Source organism: Ursus maritimus, unplaced genomic scaffold, assembly GCF_017311325.1.
Source record: "Ursus maritimus isolate PB19 unplaced genomic scaffold, ASM1731132v1 scaffold_18, whole genome shotgun sequence".
Lineage (NCBI taxonomy): Eukaryota > Metazoa > Chordata > Mammalia > Carnivora > Ursidae > Ursus > Ursus maritimus.
The window spans coordinates 57,619,237-57,642,365 of NW_024424230.1; the positions used below are offsets into that span (position 1 = coordinate 57,619,237).

Consider the following 23,129-nt stretch of genomic DNA (forward strand, 5'->3'; position numbering starts at 1 on the left):
CTAGAAAGACAATAAGACAGTTCTGTCAAGGGACAAGGTCACCTTATAGATGGGGTCACCTTATGCACAGGGTGACCTTACGGACAGGGAGGCCACCATGGCTATACAGTGGGGTGGGAGGAGTATGCTGGTGCCCACGGCTCCCTGGCGGACTCAGTGCTCCACACCCAGACTGAACAGTAAACAGGCAGATGCAGCAGCTGTGACCAGAGCTCCCTTGCAGCTGTGTGGTGGGGCAGCTTGTCCCTCTGCCTGATCCTGCCTTCCTTGCTGACCACTGTAACTCCCGGGACCATGGCCCCAAATGTCCTTGGTGGCTGTTCGTTTCAGAGGCCATCTCCAAAGAACCCAATCTAAGGTGGCAGACTGCTTTCACAAGGAGCGTCTACTGGGCTAGGGCTTAGAATGTGGCTGGGTGCAGGAGGATGACCCCTTCATGTTGTCAGATACACGAGGCTGAGAGGGGAAGTGACCTGCTGGCCTGGGGGTTCCCTGCTCCATGGGGGCCGGGCCAGCACCGGTAGACCTCCTCACTATCTTCCGTTTCCACTCTAGCCTCCACATGCTTCCCTGGAAGAAGAACTTCCTTTCTAATTCCTTAATTTCTATCATTTAGATTTCCATCAACCTTTCCCCCCTCTGACACACTGGGAAGCTTTTTCTTGAACCCTGGAAATTGTTCTTTTGAGGAACATCACTATTCTGGTATACTTTGACTCTACACTTTCTTCTCAGGAGCATTGCCTACTTCTTCTTCCTAAATGTGTCATAACATGCTCTCTGGAAATTCCCTCGAGTTGACATTTTTAAAAGAAAAATTCACAACTAGAAATATGCACAATGATTCTTGCTGTTGTTGGGAAATCAGAACATGGTCCAAAGAGTTTCCCTAAGTAGTCTGAGTTCATTGCTATGGTGACTGGAGGAGTTGATTTCCGCAGGGTGGAAGTATGCTGGCTTTCACGTTTGAAGAACGAATATGCACTAATTTTCTAGAAGACACTGAACAGCTCCATATTCACTGTAACTCTTTGGAAATTAATTTGTTACCAGTGGTGTCCTGCTTATATTATTCACATAGAATAATATAATCTCATTATTCGCATGAGAAAGACAAATAAAACCAACAAGAAGTGAATTCCTCTTTCAGTTGATTTTTTTAACACCTTGTACATAGCGTTGAAAACAATCATTTTTCCTACTTCATGCAAATAAGCAGAATGAAGAATATTCTTGAAATGACTTTTCAAGATGTGCTTTATTTTAAGTCAGTCCTGAACCCAAACTACATAGGATCATTTTTTTTTTTGACGTATTCTAGTTCATTCAATGATTCCTCACAAACTGTATTTTAATACGGAATGAAAACTACATTTCAATCATAAATTTTCATGCTACACTGTTATTTAATGAAGAGGTTGTATTACCAATAACAATAATTTAAGAAAAGGCCATTTTTTTAATTTCCCCAAGCTCAATATACATATTTCTTTCATAATTATGAACTTAAAAAACCCGTCTCAGATGTAAAAATGTGAATTGGAATATGTAAACTCTTTGATATACCTGAAAAACAGGAAGGAAAATGTCACATACTGGAAAACACCATTGCCTTAAATCATCGAAATGGGAAAATGCGTGTTGAGGGATGGGGAAAGGTAGAAGAGCGTTCATGACCTCAGTTAGTAAAGAGTTACAAAGTCAGAGTCTTCATTCCACACCCAGCTGGGCGCCATTTTTATCTTTCCACCTGGAGCTTGTGTCTGATGAGGAGAAGTAGCTCTGAAGCAGAACAGCGACCATCTCTGAAGCAAGTCACTAGTTGGGCCTCAACAAAGCCGGTGTCCACATACTTGTTTTGCTGCTTTTTTTTTTTTCCTGAGAAGTCACTGGTGTTTAATGGAAAGATTTTTTATGAGTCTTCAGTTAAGGTAAGGCAGTAAGAGTGTCACTAATGTTAACTTTTTGCTTAGAACGAGGCTTATACTTCCTCAGGTATCTTCATGGGTCTTTGGCTCCCTTTCTCGTTTCCCCTTAGGAATCCGTTCAGGAGTTTCAGCCTCCTATTGCTGTTGCATAATTTCGGGGTGTGCTGAGGCCCATCTGTTCTCCTCAGAGCAGCTTCCCCATTGGCGACAGAGCGCAGTGGACGCCATTAGAGCATCTCTTCAGGAAGGGTGCGGTCCCCACACAGAAAAACATGGGCGTCTTTCCTTTTTCCCTCTTCCTGTTTCTCTGAGGGAGGAGACCCATAAATGACTCCTTTGCATAGTCAATCAGAATGCAAGACACTGTTGACTAAAACAAAAAACGAGTAGCCCTGATTTTGGAGAAATGGAATTACAAATAACTTTTTCAACAGCGTCTTCATTTGCAAGGTAGCTTAGACTGAAAAAGGAAGTCAGCTCCTTTTGACCACCTGTCAGAAGAGAAACCATTTCCAACCAACTAGAAATGCTTATCTCTTATGAGAGTATTGTGCTTTTTTTAAAAAAAAATTCAAATGTTAACTTAATTTGCAGTCTGTGTCTTAAAGTATCAATTTGTTTTTTCTCTAGTCCATTTGATCATGGTTTCTGGTGAGCGGTACAGGAATATTAATTTGGCATAGAGATCTTCCTCTAGTTCCAGTTCCCCCGTCTCTCGAACTAAAAAAATATCTGTGCACAACTTCAGGATTCGATCCACATTTGGGAGTTCTTCAAACATGATGGAGTGTGAAATCCCACTGAAGAATTCACGGACAAATTTCCCAATCACAAGGACAACTGAAGCATATAATCCCATGATACTGAAAAAAAAATTAAATAGAAATTGTATCTACCAGTTAAATACAGTTAATACAATGCATCTAAAAGAAGAAAAATAGTATTTCCCCCCAACTCTACAGAAGATATGATAAACTTATCAAAGCTTGAAGTTTTTCGCTTTTCCCTTGCAGAACTGTAAGACTTGAAAAATGAAAATTAAAAAAAAATCTCTATTCTGTAAATGACCAATGTTAATAGTTTCATGGATGAACTTCAGATAGTTTTACTGCATATATTATATAGAGAAGACATATAATATATTTGGTAGAAATGCCATTGTACTATATACACTTTTCTGGACCTCTTTATTTTTATAAATACAGTTCTGCATAGACAATGATGTCTTAACAGACGTTCATGTCGTGTTGGGATGTATGTCTCCTAGCATTTAAGGATCATAACACTGTGAGAGTATAGATTCAGATCATTCTGGACATCGGACCATGTCCCCAACTTCAATGTTTGACCGAGGCCATGTCTGCTAAGGTCAGAAGGCAATGTAAACAGAAAAGAGTCTACATCAATTTCTATGTTTAAACACTGAATGACCTCAAACATAATAGGAAGGTGTAGAGTGAAGAAACTGAATGCATGACTTCTAGTCCTGTCCTTAAGGGTGTTACATCAGGCATTTTGACTTCTTTGGGACTCTTGTTCTTCATTTTTTTAAAACGAAGGGCCAGTGAACTATGAATTTTAATGTTGTAGCTATTAAGTTCAAGAATTCTAGGAAGACACAAGGCTTCCCATCCTCAACTTTATATGACACAGAAGTAGATTCTTGTAACTGTTAGCTGTGAAGTAAGTTCTTACCCGTAGCCAGCCAGGAACCCCAGGCTTGGGGGGCTGACTTTGTCATTGAAGACCACCAGTTCCAAGGCCTGGGCATGCTGATTGTATATTCTATTTCCAGTCAGGTTGAGAACCCACCACTCACTGTTAGATTTAGTTGTATTGTCTCTGGACAAAATGATGGTGATATTCATGAAATTATTTTCTGGAACAGGAGAAAAAATGAAATCAAGTTAGCATGAGACTATTAGGATTTAATGCACATAAACAGTCCTCAGATGGCAAAACCTAGTTACTACTGTCCATAGTGTAGGTGTCAGGATGAATAGGCCGTAGGGACATGGTAACAATGTGAGTGGAAAAAGAAAAGTGGGCCCTAGGTGTGCATAAGGTTTCTCCTTGTCATGAAACATGTAGCTCACTGCTGCCAAGTGAGCATGGCAGACACATCACAGGATAGAGGGAAGACCCATCACCTGAGTGTCTTCGCTGATAATTCCAAACAACTAGCTAGACATTTAAAAACCCAAGTCATGGGTACTAAGGAGGGCACATATTGCATGGTGCACTGGGTGTTATACGCAACTAATGAATCATGGAACTTTACATAAAAAACCAGGGATGTACTGTATGGTGACTAATAATATAATAAAAAATATTATTATAAAAAATGAAAATGAAATAAAAAATAATAAAAATAAATAAAAACCCAAGTCATTGACTTTTTCAGTGAACTGACTAATTCAATCCTATTACCAGAATTTATTGCATGTCTTAGAGGAAGAAGGCCCTCTGTCAGGTGATAAGGGGTTATAAAGTTGTATACAGCATGATTCTACATTGCAAATGGAACAGGCCACATATACAAGTGCGACTTATGGGCATATGACAACCACTACAGGACCTGCACCAACAAGGTCTGATAGTATGGGGAGACTGCTTCTGCTTGGTAGGATCAAGAAGGCCTCCCAGAGGAGATGGCTTCTGAGCTGAGTTTTGCAGAGTGAGAACTTCATTAAGTGGAGATGGAGGGGGAGAGGTCAGGAAGACTTGATGGCATGAAGTTCAGTAAAGTTCTGAAAATCCTTGATGTGTGGTTAATGATTGCTTTTGTTAGAGCACAGGGTCAATATAAAAGGATAGTAAAAGGGTGGAATAAAGCTTGGAGTTCTCTGAGTAGGTCTTTCTGAGAAAATACAACCCCTGCCAATGATAATAGGGCCTCCACTGATAATCCTGGTGGTGGACAGTGAGGGTAGGGGCCATGTCTGCATTATTTCTTGCTAAATTCCTGGATCAAAGGAATCTAGGATGGTGCCTGGTAATGAATGTCTATTTGATGGATGGATGGTTAGATTGGATGGATGGATGGATGGATGGATGGATGGATGGAAGGATGGATGGATGGATGGATGGATGGATGGATGGATGGATGGACAGACTAATGGAGAGTGAGTCAGGAAACTGGTAAAGATAAAGAAACCCTTACCCAGGGTGAATGTGAACCACTCAGATTGCTCAGGAACAAAAAGAACCTTGGTTCTGAAGTCTAGAGAGTTCTAAGAGGGAACATCTGGCCTAGGTTTGAGTCTAGTTTGTTCACATACTGATTATATAACCTCTGCTGAGTAACTCACACCTGAGCCTCAGTTTCCTCCTTTGTAAATTGGTGATAACCACCAACCTATGCTAAAGATCAGACATAACTGGGTAAAACTCATCAGAGAAGCTGTTGTGTTGGCAGGACAGGAAAGTACCAGGACTTTGTGGTCTGGGGAAGAAGGATTTCATTGGCCGGACTTCAAATGACTCACAGCCAACAAGCCTATGTTTGGGGAGCACAGAACATGTGGCTGAGAAAGGGTTAAATAAGGGTGGGGAGGGGCGGGGCTGGGAATCTGGGCTCAAAGTGAGGCTGACCCTGGAGGGAGGGACCCCATCTTCCTGAAGCTGAAAGGAAGTGGGGGTACTGGTGAAGATTTGAGACCATTGTCAGGGAGAGGGAGCCAGCTGAAGGAGGGCCCTGGCAGGCTTGCGGGATCATCTGCTTAGGGGCAGCAGCTGTGAAGAGCTCACTGAGGGACAGAAGCATTTCAGAGGGAACGACTGATGGTTGAGCAATCTGTGTTCTCTGACTAAGCATTTCTAGAACTATTTGGACTGAAAGGGAAATACCAAAGTTCTTAATGCATCTCACAATTACCATGCAAGACATACGTATTATTGACTGCTGAGGAAGAAGAGCAAGAGATGTGGGGACCACCCACCCATGCTCGTCTTCCGAACCTCTATCCTGCCTCTACTTCTTGGGCCCCCTACTACGGGGGCTTCCAGCTGTTTACTTACATCTCTATCTTTCCAGCTAAATATGAGCCTCAAGGAGCTTAGTCTCTAGTGCCTGACGCACGGCCTGGTGACCATGAGACACCCATGTTGGCAAAGGCGTGAACATGACTTGGATAACTGCATTGTCCTTTTACCTTTGCCACATGTACACATCTGCTCCGATCCAGACAATTGATGAAGTCAAACAATGCTTAGTAATTAATGCCTAAGGATCCCCAAACATCGACGTCCTACCATCACTGTTGTTTTGGGTAAATACAGTCCCTAGAGACTAACATGGATACTTAACCACCCTTGGGCTCAATCAAGTACATTTCCTGTTCTGTTTTTATTGTTCTCATCATGGGGCTTTCATATTTAGTGTTGCATAAGGCTGTTTTCTTCCAAAAAGATTAACATAGAAACAAGTAAACAGACTGATGAATCAGTAACCGAAGCTGCTAAGTGTGGAGTTAAGCCAATCACATTCTATACGATGAAAACTATGAAGAATATGGCTCCTGGTGCCTGACTGGCTCCTTCTGGCCGGTGAATGCAGCAGGGAATCTCAGGCTTCCTGTAGGCCGCATCTCACAAGGAAAGAAAACTGGAAAGCAGCTTGAGAAAGGCTGAACATGCAAACTGTAGACACTGAATAAAAGGATTAAAAAAAGTTCTGAACCAATTCCTTCTCATCCTTACCAGACAAAAGTTGTTTTATAGGTTTTGAGTTCGAATCACTAGGTGCTTTCACATAATATGGGTAGATCTTTTCTATAGTCCTGTATGTCAAGAAAAAAAGGGGGGGGATATGAAGTTTTAGTTGTTTTAGCCACATAAAATTGATTTTTTTGTTGCTATTTTTGACCTCATATCAAACAAATAATGGTGAGTCTTTGTACTTCTATGCAATGTGATGTCATTACAATTTATGGGTTCCATTATAATCAGAAATTTCTGAAGCCAAACAAATTCAGAGGTTCTCTTTGAATACTTAGGTAGACTCAGTGCATGAGCTAGTTAATGCCTTAAAAACGGTTATAGAGATTTCTCGTGTCTGTGACTGTTTCTGAAGCAAGGGGCTGTCTTTCTTGCTAGGATCTATGTCTGTACTCTACGTAGATATAGAATTATATCTATAATCAAGCGGACTGCATGAATCTATCTAGTGAGAAGAGTGAGGCTCGAGGGACAAGTGGTGGCCTGGACCTGACCCCTCCCTCTGCAGAGGACAAACTGAGTAATGTAAGCATGTCACTCCGTCCTTCTAGGCCTGTTCTACGATGGGGGAAGATTTGACAATCTTTGAGGTTCCTTCAACTTTAGTGATTAAAAGAGGCTGTCTTAGGGAACACATGTGAGGACTGCATCATGGCGGCTCTTATACTCAACGCAGCAAAGTGGGGCTAGGGCAGACTGGAGGTCAGAACCAGACACTGGCCGGTGAACATCTGGAATACGTCATTTAGCAGTTTTGCACCCATAGCATTTTTCCTCCTCCTACTAGTTCTCATATTAGAATCTAAACATCCCAGCTTGGATTTGTTTGAAGTGGAGTACTTATATGGCAGGATAATATATTAAGATATAGTCTCCACCCCCCACACAAATTTCCCTCTGTCCCTTGTCTTCCCCTAACCCCCATCCATTAGCCAGGCATTCAGTGAGCCCAAGTCCAGGAGTAATAGTAGAAGAGAGGTCTCCCAGGGGCTTTCCCTGGCTTTTGGTGATTATGGTCAGATAAGTGCAAGGTTTGCTACCCATAGACAAGATCAGGACTCCCAGGGCTGGGTGGACAGAGAGTGAGAGGGGAGGAAAACAGAGCTATCTTAACGTCACATAACGAGGTCTCCAAGTAGAGATTCACTTGAGTTACTGAAGAATGGAGAAAGCTGCATTTCTTGCATATGTGCATTTGCAAATGGCGACTCAGTACCAGATACAGCCCTCGATTGAAGGTAATTAACAGAAGCAATCACTTACACTGGCGTTCTTGAGCTTTCTGTGTTGTTGCCGGCTATCATTTTAGCTATACTCTTACGTGTAATATTCTTAAGAGGAAAAGAAAGCTTATCGGTTGCTATTTCTGCTTTTGCACCCAGACTCATGTTTCTGTGGAGAAAGATAAAGGGCTCAATGTCAGCGGTTATTCCGAAGTCTGGATGAGGTTCAAAAATTCACTTCACTCTTCATTTTATTAATCTCACCAAGTCTTCACTGGGTCCACAACTGTCAACCCTGACCTTTCTGTCCACCTCACCTTTAGAGAGCTTCTTAGACAACCAAGTTAGTAAACCCAGGGAGGCCACAAACACCTTTAACAGATGGCAGGTGAGGAGGCAGTCTGCTGACTAAAAGAGAAACCATCTTGATGCTCTGATACGAATTTCTGCAACACTCTTTATATTGACCCAATGAGGTCAGCCTCCATGGTGACTAATAGAATCCACATTTTTAAAAGAATGTTCAATTAAAAGTTGATCTTTAATGTTATTAATTTTTTGGTATCTCTTCAAAGAAAAGCCTAGAAAATAAATTTTCGGCAGTCCAGAATTTCATGAGAGGAACTTGGGATGTAAATTCTAAAGGAGAAAATAAGATCCAGGAAGGCATTCTTTCAATTCTGAACAGCTCTCTTTGAAATCTTTCTTTACTATATCCTTGGAAATTCATTTTATATTGGAGATGGCTTCTTAGGTACCTATCATGATTCTTTCTTAATTCCATCCTAGAAGCCAGGAATCATGGACCCAAATGAACCTATCACTTGACTGGCCAAATAAACTTGCATGGAATCCTGAATCACACGACTGATAGCAAAAAACCAACCAACCAAACAAAAACTAAGCTTTTCAACTAGTTTATTGCATTGAGGTTCCCCACGTGCTTCACTAGCCGTTGGGTTTTTGAATGCAAGAACTTTTTCTACATGCTCTTAGGAATGGATAAGGGAGATGTATACACACACAATGGAATATTATTCAGCCACCAAAAAGAATGAAATCTTGTCATTTGCAAAGATGTGGATGGAGCTAGGGAGTATTATGTTAAGAAAAATAAGTCAGTCAGAGAAAGACAAATGCCATATGATTTCACTCATCTGTGGAATTTAAGGAAGAAAACAAATGAGCAAAAGGGGGGAAAAAAGAGAGAAGGAGGCAAACCAAGAAACGCACTCTTAATTGTAGAGAACAAACTGATGGTCGCCAGAGGGGAGGTTGGGGGAGGGATGGGTGAAACAGGTGATGGGGATTAAGGAGGGCACTTGTGATGAGCACTGGCTGCTGTATGGAAGTGCTGAATCACTATATTGTACGTCTGAAACTAATATCACACTGTACGTTAACTGGAATTTAAATAAAAACTTAAGAAAAAACCAAACGAGGGAAGTAGTGGCCACATGCTCAGGTTAGGCGAGAAGGAGTCTATCTCAGCTCTCCCCCTCCTGGGACTGCTAGGCCGCTCTCACACCCCACACTTGGAGAAAAGATCTGTGAGGGCTCCCCCATGTTGGGGGGATGCAAGTGAGAATTTGGGTTCCCGAACCTGCCAGTTCTTCATTACTAAGACCAAACTTCACCCTTTCAGGGAAATCTTACAACCATTCAGACTATTTCATTTTATAAGCCCTTACCCTTTTCCTTTTCACTTTACCTCTCTCTCTTATTCACAGAACTCATTGCCAGCCTCTCTTTAAAGACTGAAGTTAGTAGGAGAAAGGAAAAACCAAGAAGTTCTTAATTCTGCCAGAGAGTCCCAGGCAGATCATTATTTAATAAACACAAACGTTAGCTGTAGCATCAAATGAATATTCCCAAAGCATAATATCAACTAAAATCCACATCAATTGATTTTTTTCCCTTCTATCCTCCCACCCCCACCCCAAGTTTAGATTGGGGGGAAAGGGGGAAATCATACATGGAAAGACAGTAACTACCTCTGAATACTCCATGAAAAAACAACAGAGAAGCTACTATTGGGGTCCATGAGTTCCTCTATCATTTTCTGCTTACTGGGAGGGCTGATGGTCCACAAAGAATTTGAGTTTCCTTCCAGCTCTGCTACTGTTATGTCTTCTTTTTCATAATTTTCCAGAAATTGCATAGCACCCTGTATGTGCACAAATACACATGCATAAATAGATCATATACATGGTGATGAATAAATAAAGTGATCACTCTTCCTTTTAACTGACTGCAGAAAGAGGATTTCTTCCTCCGGAAGGACAGTTTCTACAGTGGATGGGCTTGGTGCTCCGTGGCAGTACTTTGTTCCCCTCCATGTGGGGATGGGCAGCCGCAGTCACACGGAGCAATCCCAGTACCAGTACAGGTATGGGATCATTCCAATTAATAAAGAAAAATCAGAGGATTTGGTGTCATTTTTCCTCCTCACTAAGAAGGAAATGTATCAACTCTTGGGGTGTTTCCTCTCAGGAGACAGTCAAATTTAATCCACCCACAATATCTTGGTCCTATCTTCACAGCTGCATATCCCTTGAGATGAGACGGGGCAGTGTGCTTTATAGGCTGATAATTTTATAAAAGAGCTAAGCATCTGTCTGCCTAATCATTTTCCTTAAATAAGAAAGTATTACTTGTAAAGCAAATTTTAATTATGAAAAATCAATTTATCATATTATTGTTAAGTTTGCAATGGGAAGAAAAGAATACATCAGCCACAACTTTGCCAACAGAACATTATCACTATTATATGCAGTAGAAAATGCAGATTTTATTCTTTTAATCATTTAAAAAAATAACATATATTCTTTTTCATTTATGTTTTATCTTGAGAAATGTTCATGCCATGCACTATCTTTGTAATGATCATTTTGTATTACAAAAGAAGTTGCTTGGAAAATATTCAGACAACACAATATGTAAATAAAATGGAAAGTGGTAGCCCCCTTCTCCCATGCCAACCACCCTAGGGAAGCCAGTGCCTATCAAATTCACTCGATACATTTGCCACAATTTATTCAACCAGTCCTGACTTGTGGAGCCCTCAGTTGCTTCCAACTTTTGTCAATACAGAGAATGCCATCACAAGCAGGTACCTGCACAGAACTTTACCAATATTTTGAATCACTCCCTGAAGACAGATGCTCAGAGTAGACCTTCCCATCAAAGGGATCAACATCTACCAGGATTAAAAACATTTAAAAGTATAAGAGAAGACCTACATCTGTTGAGCTGACATTAAAATGTCCTGAATTAAAATTATGTTTATTGACACTTATATTCAATAATACGGACATAATGTCTTAGATTATCCAAGTGGTCAGTGGCCATTGGTAATCCCCGAAGAGTCCTTCCCACACCACGGGCCATGGCAGAACAGCAAATAAAATGACACGCAGTAAGCTCACCTAGATGGAAGGTCTTCACAGACATTTACTACACACATTTACTTACAGTGTCCCTAGAGAAAGCTTTCATAAATTTATTAAACTTTGGTTGATCCATAACTTTCAACTGGCTTTGCTGGGCACTCATTGTGAAAATGGGCTGGAAAACAAAGAAACAGTGATGTCAACACTCTAAGGCTCATCTCTGCATCCTGGGTTAAAAGAGAAATCTTTACACAGCGTATCATCACCCACTGAGCACCCAATGGCAACTGGCCACAGGGATCTCTTTGAAGAGATTACTCCGGTGCTCCACACCAGAACAGAGCTACCCTTCACTGTCTTCTGTCCTTGGCTCATAGGTCAGGTATTTGCTGACTAAATGCGGGGGTGGGGAGATCTGGCTGCAAGAGCTAACTGGACATCCTGTAGCTGGTGGTGAGGAAAGGCGCGGGCAGGGGAGCCAGACCTGGGGGGGAATACGCAGCAGTTACCTGGTACCCTCCCAGGGTAATTGTGACCGAGACGTCCAGGGGCTGGTTGATGACCCCCGCCACAGATTTGATCAAGGACATGAAGAGAAGGGGAAACCAGACGATACAGATGAGCAGGACGATAATCATGCCTCCCATGCCGTACTTCACCACTTTCTTCTTCTTCTGCCCCCGGGGCTGCGGGTATCTCTGCAACGATGAGTCATCCAGGCTCAGGCTTCCGGCATCAGCAGCAGGTGGGGGAAGGACCCGAGCTCTTCCCACAGGACCTGACTGGGGCCCTATTCTGCTCCGCTCACTCTGAGGTGGGGAGAGCACCCTTGTCCCCACTCTACGAGGTGAGGTAGTGACATGAAGCTGTAATGAGTTCCCAACACGTTCCCACAGTGGTACCATGAGGGACCAATGGGACCGGAGAGAATTTCTCCTTAAAATTGTTGTGGGGGGATGCCTGGGTGGCTCAGTTGGTTAGGTGTCCACCTTCAGCTCAGGTCATGATCCCAGGGACCTAAGACCAAGCCTGCATCAGGCTCCCTGCTCAGTGGGGAGCTTGCTTCTCCCTCTGCCTGATACTCCCCCCTGCTCGTGCTCAGCGAGCACGCACGCTGTCTCTCAAATAAATAAATAAAGTCTTTTAAAAAAAAGTAAACTATGACTAGGACTGAGTGGCCTGTGTTTGTGGGTGTTCATATGCCAACACTCTGCCTTTCAGAAAATTGTTCTGGCTTCATAAAATGTATTCATAAAGCCCCTGGAGCATAGCACATTGGACTCAGAATAATCCCTAAGAAAAGTTACTGTTAAAAGATGCTTACTCTTCTGCTTCACACTAGACAACAGACTGTCACTGTTTCAGTCTCTGATGGGACAAGTAGAAATGAGTGCCAGATTCGCTTGGACTCCCTTGACATTGACCTCCCAGACACCTAAGTTCCTTAGAAAGTTTTACCACGTGTGATGTAAAAGGATGATACTCGGGCACCTGGGTGGCTCAGGCGGTTAAGCATCTGCCTTCAGCTCAGGTCATGATCTCAGGGTCCCATGGTTGAGTCCCATGTCAGGCTCCCTGCCCTGCAGGGAGTCTGCTTCTCCCTCTGCCCCTCTTCCTACTCATTCTCTCACTGTCTCTCAAATAATAAGTAAATAAGATCTTTAAAAAAAAGGCTGATACTCTGAAATATCCATCGACTTAGCGTAAGATAGAAGTATATATTTAGGGGCGCCTAGGTGGCACAGCGGTTAAACGTCTGCCTTCGGCTCAGGGCGTGATCCCGGCGTTCTGGGATTGAGCCCCACATCAGGCTCCTCCGCTATGAGCCTTCTTCTTCCTCTCCCACTCCCCCTGCTTGCGTTTCCTCTCTCGCTGGCTGTCTCTATCTCTGTCGAATAAATAAATAAAATCTTTTTTTTTTAAAAAGATAGAAGTATATATTTAAGTAGAGGTGATACATTAAAACGAGGTTTTTTATTTCTTGAAGATAAAATAACAGCAATAATTGTAAACCTTTCATTGGGCAGGAATGCCTCGTGTTCTAGGGCAGAATGACACCAGCCTTCACAAGGAGGACAGGCAATGGATGTGACCTCCTCACTATGGTATAAAGAAGGTTGTCACCTGTTGGCTCAATGGCAGTGAAAAGCTTATAAGAGCCAACAAATGGGGCAGACACAGGTGCTCCCGTGAAAGGTGACCCTGTATCAGCGTGGGACAGTCATGTGAGCTCTGACTCAGAAAACCCCTCCTAAGAGCTCCCTGCCCATTCACCCAGAGGAAGTAGTATCTCACGGTTTCCGGTGCCCCCAGGGACAGGCCCTGGGTCTTAGGATGCCGTCCTTCCTGCTTGCTGTCAACAGATAAGCTCATCTATTTCATGGAGAAGCCAGGCTATGTGGTGTGTGTTTGTTCGCTGCCCATCTTTCTCCAGCTTCCTGTAGGACAGCCGTTCCTCTTTCTCACTACTAACTTGTTCACCCATGCCTCTGATTCCACGCTTTCCAGCCCCCCCGCCCACCACCAACTAGGACCTTCTTCCTTTGGCTCTGATATTAAGAACTTTGCTTTTCTTTTTTCTATTATTCTTTTCCTTAACACCTATAGAGCTTCAGATCCTCTTCTTTCTGAAATTATCCTCTCAACTTGCCTCTCTCCCTTTTTTAAAAAGATTTTATTTATTTATGTGGCAGAGAGACAGCCAGCGAGAGAGGGAACACAAGCAGGGGGAGTGGGAGAGGAAGAAGCAGGCTCCCAGCAGAGGAGCCCGATGTGGGGCTCGATCCAGGAACGCCAGGATCACGCTCTGAGCCGAAGGCAGACGCTTAATGACTGCGCTACCCAGGCGCCCCTCAACTTGCCTCTCTCTTGAACTGATTCTCTCTTGAGCCTTTCTCCTGCCTGCACTTGGTCCCTTTGAAACGGCAGCCACAGGATGACCCTGGGCAAGTCTGTCCAGTGGCGTCCAGCCCAAACTGCCCACTCACAGAATTGCCAGCAAAGGAAATGGTTGTTATTTTTAAACCACTAAGTTTGGGGTGCCTGGGTGGCTCGGTTTGTTAAGCATCAGATTCTTGGTAGCTCAGGTCATGGTCTCAGGGTCGTGAGATTGAGCCCAGAGTTGGGCTCTGTGCTTGGCGTGGAGCCTGGCTTGGGGTTCTCCCGCTCCCTCACCCTCTGCCCCTCCCTGCTCTGTGCTCTCTCTCTCTCTCTCTCAAAAAAAATACATATATATATATATCTCACTAAGTTTGAGGTAGTTTGGTTGCAGCAACAGACAACTGATATGGGGACTGTTGAACGAATGGCTCCTGGAGCTGGAGGTGGACCCGTGCTTCCCAGCACAGAGGGTCCAGCATGTGAGTTCTCCTAGAGTCACCGTGTGTACATGGATACCGCCTGAGGCAGCCAAGCTGTGATGGGGTAGCTTTGATTGTTGCTAGAATGTTCTTCATATGCCATTGAAACTTACTGGAACTTTTGCCCACCTGTCTTAACTCTGTTATCTTGAGTCTTACAAACAAATTCAGACATTTCCTCTATTTCCCAGTATTTCAAATAGTTACAAATGGCTACTGCTTTTGCCTCCTTCCATTTTTTTTCTACTTCAGACAGAACAATTATTGGTTCTTCCTACTCTTCTTCATTTGTCATGATTTCCAGACCCTTTGTCACCATGATTGTTACCTTCAAAGTCCCTTTGGTAGAAGAGCTTTCATATCTCTCATATTCTGTCATTTTAACAGCTTGTCTGCTCCTTAAAAATCAGGACAAGCTCTATGATTTTAAGTTGACTGCCAGGCCTAATTCCTTCAGTCCCACAAACCCCATAAATACAGGGGCCACAGGTCAGTGAAGCTAAAATTCCCAGAAGCAGCAACAGAACATACTGGAAAGTATATGGACTAGAGGGAACTATTTCAAGGAGGGTATTATCAAGAAGAGAAAAAAAGGACATTTTACACCACCTCAGCCAATTCTTGGCGAGTGGTCTTATTGCTATTATACAACAGACTCCTGTTTCAGATATTCAACTTTTGAAAAATCCAATAAATAATGGTAATTCTATCCTATTTAAATCTTAATATTCAATCTAACAGAATAAGCAAATGTGTGCGCTTCAATTTCCTTTGCACAAAGAAGTTATATTGTCCTGTCGCTCATCAAAGAGTGAATCAGAGGGTTAGCCTGAGTCCAAGCCACCCTACTTCACTTTTCTCTACCATACCACATTCCCTTCTGCTCCCAAATGAGCCATTTAAGAATTATAGAGTCATACAGCAATATATCATTTTTTTCTTTTAAAAATAACTACAATATACATTTGCCAAAAGGGGAACACATCTGGATGCTATTTCTGACTAAGGCAGCAGCGAGTCCAAAATTCCCAAGTCCAGGGGGTGGAAACCAATGGGACACGTATAGGTCCTCACTGTTTTTGCCCCCTGCCCCCATTTATTTGGCCACAAAACTTGCAGAAGTTCACATTAATCTCATAACCAGCCTGGATGGAGGGGAAACAAAAAGGGATCAGGCATTTTTCCTGGCTTACTTTTTCGGACTCCCGCCAACACTTCAGGATGAATATGTGAGCATAGATGTCCTCCACACAGATCCAGCTGGAGAGGCTCAAGGTCGTGTCTGTCCACACCCAGTCCATCACAGCCCTCAGCTCAGTCAAGAAGGGAACAAGGCGGAACCTGCCAGAAGCCACATCTTTTTAGATAGATAATTGTGGGGTGGCCCCCGTCACCTCCCCCAACCCTAGGAGCTCATGCAGTTCCCTGCTGTGTTAGCCCTATGACTAAGGAAAAATTCTCAGGGTGATCCTTACCATAAAATGCAACAGGGAATTACAATCTCTTTCTATCATGAGTCAATGTATAAATTAGTATTTCCCATTCCTTTTTTTTTTTCTTTTTGCTGGTGGTCTTAACAAATTAAGCATTTCTTTTTATTTATTTTTTATTCCGCTTTAAACTTTTTTTTATTTATTTGAGAGAAAATAAGTGAGAGAAAAAACAGGAACATTTGGGGGAGTGGCAAGGGGAGAGGGAGAAGCAGGCTCCCCACTGAGCAGGGAGCCCGATGCTGGGCTCGATCCCAGGACCCTGGGATCATGACCTGAGGTGAAGGTAGACACTTAACCGACTGAACCACCCAGGAGCCCTAGGATTCCCTTTTTAAATAAGTTTGAAGGTGTCCTCTCCAATTTTTCATTGTACAAATCTTTTTGGTTAAACTTATTTCTACCGTATTTCATTGTGTTTGGTGCTGTGGTGAATGGGATTGTTTTCATTGTTTTTTTCCCCACGATATTTTGTTTTTAGCGTATGGAAACACCACTGATTTCTGCATGTTGATTTTACACCCTGCAACTTTACACTGAATTCATTGATTATTTCCAACAGTTTTCTGGTTGAGTCTCTAGGATTTTCTATATTTAAGATCATATCTTCTGTAAAAAAAAAAACATAATTTTACTTTTTTAAACATTTGCTTATGAGAATTTATTGATCAGAGGATTATTGAACATTGGGGTTTTGCTGCTGAATGTGCTAGGAAAAGTTATATAGCTGGTACGAGAAAGATGAGGGCAAATGAGAGCCGTCAGAGGGAGAAGGACTTGTGTTTGGGGGCACAGAGTAGAGCCCACATCTGGTGGACTTAGTAGGTGCCTAAGTTTAATAAGATTCTGGCATAGCTCTTGTATTTAGGAATAGGTTGGCCTGGGCTCCTCTTGGTTCTGGAGACTATTCCTTGTTTCTTGACTAACACTGAGCTTCTCTCTGGCTGGAGAACCTGGGTGTACCCGGTGCACCTTCAAAGCAGCTTGGGTTACCACTCAGAAATTCTTCCCTAGGCCACTGGGCTCTGACAAGTGAACACTAATCCAACCCCTGGAAGAAATAGCAAGCCATACACAGAAAAACACTAAGTGACTCACTGAGCACGCTCAACACCTCTTCTGCGACTAAGTCACCCTCCCTAGGTCTGGTACAACCGAGAAGCCAGCAGTGCCATGAGCAGCCTGGACTGTTGGGCTGTGGTATAATTTCCAAGGGGGCAGAGAGGAGATACTACCAAAGAAATCCTCACACAAGGAGCCAATATGCTTCATTTGAGTAGCTAACGCTATCAGGAACAAGCAAGTCATGGGGCATTTAGGTTGATGCTAGGTGGAACAAAAGGGCCGTCTTCAATGGAGGAACTCATGGTCAGCACAAAATCCCAAAGGTAATTTGCAATAGTCCAGATTCCAAATTTCTATTCCATTGTGCCCAGAAATATATTAATACTTAGGATCATGTATCTCTATTTTTCATCCTGAAATAGTACCACAGTAATTATGCAGGATACAGCAACTGAAAATTAACCCACGTGGATGATTCTATACAATACAATAATAATAAAACAGCAATTCTATATAATATACTGGCCAGATGGGTAGCAACTACCCAGAGAAAGGTATTCAAAGAGGCATACTGTCTTTTGCCAAACATCGTTAAGAGTTCTGTGATGATCCATATTGCTACGTCAGTGTTCTACACCTTTCTGTTTCTTCCTGAGGAAACCAAATGCCTTTCTATTGCCAGCCCCCCGTCTGTGAGTGACTGTGCAATACGGAGTGTCCTTCCTTACCCTTGAAACAAGAAGAGGTTGACATAATTGTAGCTCTTGGTGAGGAAGTTTCCAAGGACTCGCGTTGGGTAGCCACAACGGATTTGGTAGGCAGACAACCCAAAGTAAACACATTTCACAAAGTACCAAAGCTGAGCAACCAGGTTCTGGCTGAACTTCCTAAAATGTAAAAACACAGAAAAGCGATATAATGGAATATTCTTCTGGTACAAGAGCACACCAGTTTAGGATTAAAAAAAAAGAAAAGTCTAATTGCCCCTCTGGTGATTAAAGTCAATTAAGTTAATTGTAAGGAATCCTCTGTACATAGATCACTTCAAAGGCAAAAAGTAGGGTAAGAAAATCTAATAATTAAAAAAAAAATGTCTAAATGTTGCTTCCAATGTATTAGTGCATTATTCAGTTGTTTGGGCAATAATTAAACTAATTATTTTTAAGCAAATTTACTAATATTTTTTCACAATGCAGAAGATGCTGCTACCATGACCCAAATTAAATCTCATCAAAAGATGCATTTTTTTTCATGTCAAAGGACCCATAATTTGGAAGATGTAGGAGAAAGTGAATTCCCTCCTTCCCCCTCTTTTTTTTTTTTTTTTTTTTTTTTTGCTATACATCTATAAAGATAGGTCATGGATTAACAAAGTTTCAGCACCCAGATTTGGGTTCCAGTTGTGTTTACAAGCTATAGCTTTTGTTCCTCTAGACATTGTGCTCAAGATATCCATGTCTTTATTTGAAGATTTTCCCTACCTCCGAAAATCTATGATTCCATGATCTAACATTCTTTTCTTTTTTTAATAATAATATTTTTTATTATATTATGTTAGTCACCATACAGTACATCCCTAGTTTTTGATGTAAAGTTCCATGATTCATTGGTTGCGTGTAACACCCAGTGCACCATGCAATACGTGTTCTCCTTACTATCCATCACCATTCTTTTCTTAATGCTATTTCCAGCAATAGAGACCGTAGTCCCTTCTCCTGGTGAATAATTAATGAAGAGACCCACAGTGCTATACAGTTCATAAATGCTAGCATAAGTTGGAAGAAAAACTTGGTGGAACTAAATTTCACACCAGAAAAAATGTAAAACACATTTTCAAAGGATGGTGACCCACAGGAAGGACCATTTTTAACTTTGGATAAAGCAGAATTCTGTAAGAATCTTAAACATGGTCAATACATTTTTAAAAGGAAATAAAAAATAAGACCTCTGACTCAAGAAGACCTAAGTATCATCTTCCCTGGGTTTAAAATTAAGAACAACATTTCAAGTTTTTTACACATGCAGTGTATTAATCTTTGTATTTTGGATTTGTCTTGTTAACTTTTAATTTTGACATTAGAAGAAGACACGTGTTATATTTTTAACTGAAAATAGCTAGGAACCTCTATGTAGATCTCAATACCTAGAAATCTCAAAAATGTTGCTTATAAGTGTCTCTGTTGTAGAGAAACCAGCTTTGGTATTTCAGTTCCTATAAATTAAAAATATTTGACCATGATCTAGCACTTGACAAATTGTTAATAATCTATCAGATACCTTACAGAGAGCGTATATCAACTATCCCTCTCCATGCCCTTTCTAGAGACTGTCTCTATGGTATAGTAGTAGGAAAGAACATTCTTTTAGCTCTTCAGAGAAATGCCCTTGGATTTTATGAATAATTTATACAAAAACTGCACGAGGAAAAATTCTATATCTATCAAAATTATAATCCCAGACATAAAACTGTGTTGTCTTATAGCCCTTATAAAAGGACCAATCCATATTATGATGACCACTGGGTGTTGTATGTTATGCATTGAATCACTAAATTGTGTACCTGAAACTCATATTACACTGTATGTTAACTGACTGGAACTTAAATAGAAACTAAAAATAAACAAATAAGCAAACATTTTCCTTCCTACAACCTTAAAGCGAATCAACTTGGAATAAGACACAGTTAATCTGTAGTTACTGAAGTAATCGTGTTAAAGCTAATTAGGGACATTAAGGTTGTCCCATATTGGAAGACCTTTTTCTTTGGTGGTGTCTCCATGTTTTCTTGCTAGAGGCTGGAGTGACGTCTTACTCATCTCTCCATCCCCCACAGCACCTGCCACACGGTGCTTTGTAGACTGTAAACCACTGAAAGTTTGTGTGCTAAATCATGTGCATATACACAGAAAAAGCCATTTATCAGATTAATTATTCAAAACACTGGAGCTTCCTGATGCTCAAAATTATAACCAGTAGCCATAATTTTTTTCTGTATAGTTTAAAACTCCTAATCTGTCCCTTCCTTTATTCTTTTCCTGTTTTGAAAGGGATTTAGAAAATATGACTATTAATGAATGTTTTCTTTTGCACAATAACGAATTAAGTTTTCAGTAACAATATCTGAAGGAAAAAAATGAATTTGGGATATTAAGAGGTAATGACAGCAGAGCTCGAAATGTCATGAAAGCGTGCTGTCACTGACATGCAGGCAATGAAGACTCAAGGCTCACCAATCCTAACATATCTTGAATTAAATATCCAAAAATAAAGGTAGGGTAATCCATTGCATTAGGAGTGGCCATTTAGGTGAGGCTCAAAAGTGAGGTCCAATGAGATAGAAATGATCTCTGCCACCCTTTTCAAAAAATGTTTACAGCAGCTTTATTTGTAGGTGCCAAAGAAGTATAAACAACCCAAATGTCCTTAAACTTTTCTGTATTTAAACACTGTTTGGTACATTTATACAATAGAATACTATCGACTGACAAAAAATAATTAACAACTGATACATAAAACAACATCGATGAATGTCAAATATGTTATGCCAAGTGGAAGCAGCCAGCCTCAAATGCCACAGAGTGTGTGATTCCATTTATATGACATTCCAGGGAAAGCAAAATTGCAGGGACAGAAAATGGATGCACCAGAAGATAGAGGTGAAGGAGAAGGGTCCTATAAAGGGCACAGGAGAGTTTTTGGGTGATGGAACTGTTCAATATTTTTTCAAGTTTTTATTATTTAAAAAATTGAGATATTATTGGCATATAACATTGTATTAGTTTTAGGTGTCCAACTGCAGCCACACTTTTAGTATTTATCATAGTGCCTCAATCCCTGGAAGCCACTGTGTGGTCCTTCCCACAATAGACCAGGTCCCTGCTTTATTTACATTGGTATCATGCCCCTTTTCACTTGGTCTACTGCTCTGGACATAACAGGTGCTCAATAAATGAAAAATTGAATATGCATGATTGTAAATCACAAAAGAAGTCATTCATTCATTCGTTATAACAAACATTCCAGCTCTGTTTGGTTTGGAAGGTATTATTGCTTAATCCTGTGGATATGTTACCTTCCATGACAAAGAAGACTCTATAGTTGAGATTGGGTTAAGGTCCTAGAGGTAGGGAGAGGGCCTGGGTTATCCAGGTGGGCTGAATCTAATCAATGAACCCTTAAAGGGAGAAATCTTTCTCAGTTGTGCTCAGCGGCAGCCACGATGGCGGAGGAACAGTAAGAGTGATGCAATGAGAAGAGGACTCCACACACTGATGTTGGCTTTAAAGGCTCAGATGGGGCCACAAGCCAAGGAAGGCTGGCACCTCCAGAAACTGGAAAAGGCAAGGAAAGGGATTCTCCCCCAGAGCCTTTAGAAAGGAACGCAGACCTGCCAACACCTTGATTTTGGTCCAGTGAGACTTGTGTCAGACGCCTGGCCTACACAACTTTAAGATGATAGATTTATTGTGTTTTAAGCCCTAAGTTGGTGGTATGTACCATGCATATGGGATGATAACCTTCTGGAATATATTTGCATTAAAGTAGGTGCGTGCCTCCAGCTTCCACCTTACCTCTCAGTCACACCAGGCAAGATGAAGAACATCCAGAAGTGAATTCCAAACACGAGAATGACCTGAAAAATGACCTTTCCCAGTACAGTCTTCCTGAGGTATAGGGCTCGGTCCACCACCATGGTTCCAAACTGAATGAGGACCATCACCAAAAATGGCCCAGGAACCTGGTCCTCCGACAGTGAAGAAGTGATGTCTGCGGCTGCTGAGTGTTTCTGGGAAGGAAACAGCAGGTTCAGGCACAAGTGGCATTTCATAGGACAGCATCACTCATACTTATTGAATGTGTGGTGGCCTTTGCCCCCAACCTACCCCAAAGGCCCAGAAGCCAAAGACGATGATGACAAAGTCAACAGTGTCCGCCAGAAACATGAGCACATACACGTCGGTCACAGCACTGTAGTCTGGGTGGATGAGGTCATAGAAGAACTGTCTGATAGGCACATATATTTGCAGAGTCCTGCAAAACAGAGACCCCCAGCACTTGCTTCAGGAGGGGCAGGATGGGAGGAGTGACCAGATACCACCATCATTCCATTCCTCTGTATCCCTCTTTCCCAGCAGGTCACACCTCCCTCTTCAGCCTCAGCAGAGTCTTCTATGGGTGGCTCCTGCTCTAACAGAGAGTGTAGACAAATTCATTGCCAAGGAAGGCACTATGGCCCTTTTTGCCGAAGAGACCACAGGCCTCTTCTCTTGCTTAAAGTATAACAGTGGTCTCAAGCCCTGGAAATGAGGTGCTGGGTTTGTCACCTGATTCAATGACTTCCCATATGGGAGCCCCTGAGCACGCCACTTGGTTCTTCGTGTTTTTGTTTCCTCTGCTTTAAACCTGGGTAAGAAGCAGACCTGAGACTCAGGGCTGGGGTGAGAATTATATGGGACTACATGGCAGTTCATAGACCTGGAGTCTGACCCAAGCACCAGGGACACATAAGGTAGCCTCTGCTCTTCCCCTTTTTGGGTCCTGTGCCCCTCTTGGTTCCCAGGTAGTGCTTTGGGCTTTTGACTGCACCTTGTTCTGTCCAGCCTCTGCCTTTAATTCAAGGCAACGTTCAGGTTGGATGGTCCTCCTGGTCTCAGAGCTCACATTCAGGGTCAGCCCTGCTGAATTGCTCATCTGCTGCCTATGTCCCTGGCACTTGGGCGGGGGGTGGGGGGGGCGTGCATCTTGCTGGAGACCAGCTGTGTGACATTGGACCTCAGTTTCCCCTCTCTAGGATGAGAGTGTTTCTCTAAATCCCTTCCAACTCTGACATCATACACTTCTCTATCTGGTTGGGCTTTAGCATGATGATGCTTGGAAATACATACTGTGAATCCTTGAAATCATTTATTCTATTCAAATAGGAAAACTGTGTTTATAAACGTAATGGATATTA

At 42.1% G+C, this 23,129-nt stretch overlaps 1 protein-coding gene across 1 annotated transcript in view; it reads right to left on the reverse strand.

Moving 5' to 3' along the window:
- Positions 1 to 1,239: 1,239 nt before the first annotated feature.
- PIEZO2 (piezo type mechanosensitive ion channel component 2) overlaps positions 1,240 to 23,129 on the reverse strand; it is a 441,880-nt gene continuing 419,990 nt past the window's right edge. The window contains exons 46-56 of the mRNA XM_040632733.1: positions 22,060 to 22,207; positions 21,748 to 21,962; positions 17,905 to 18,063; positions 15,815 to 15,962; positions 11,772 to 11,960; positions 11,345 to 11,437; positions 9,865 to 10,037; positions 7,911 to 8,039; positions 6,630 to 6,709; positions 3,624 to 3,807; positions 1,240 to 2,791 (exon numbers count right to left, since the gene is read on the reverse strand). Of these exons, the coding sequence (XP_040488667.1) occupies positions 2,539 to 2,791; positions 3,624 to 3,807; positions 6,630 to 6,709; positions 7,911 to 8,039; positions 9,865 to 10,037; positions 11,345 to 11,437; positions 11,772 to 11,960; positions 15,815 to 15,962; positions 17,905 to 18,063; positions 21,748 to 21,962; positions 22,060 to 22,207 (1,771 nt within the window). The 3' untranslated portion in view covers positions 1,240 to 2,538. The remainder of the gene's footprint in view (positions 2,792 to 3,623; positions 3,808 to 6,629; positions 6,710 to 7,910; positions 8,040 to 9,864; positions 10,038 to 11,344; positions 11,438 to 11,771; positions 11,961 to 15,814; positions 15,963 to 17,904; positions 18,064 to 21,747; positions 21,963 to 22,059; positions 22,208 to 23,129) is intronic.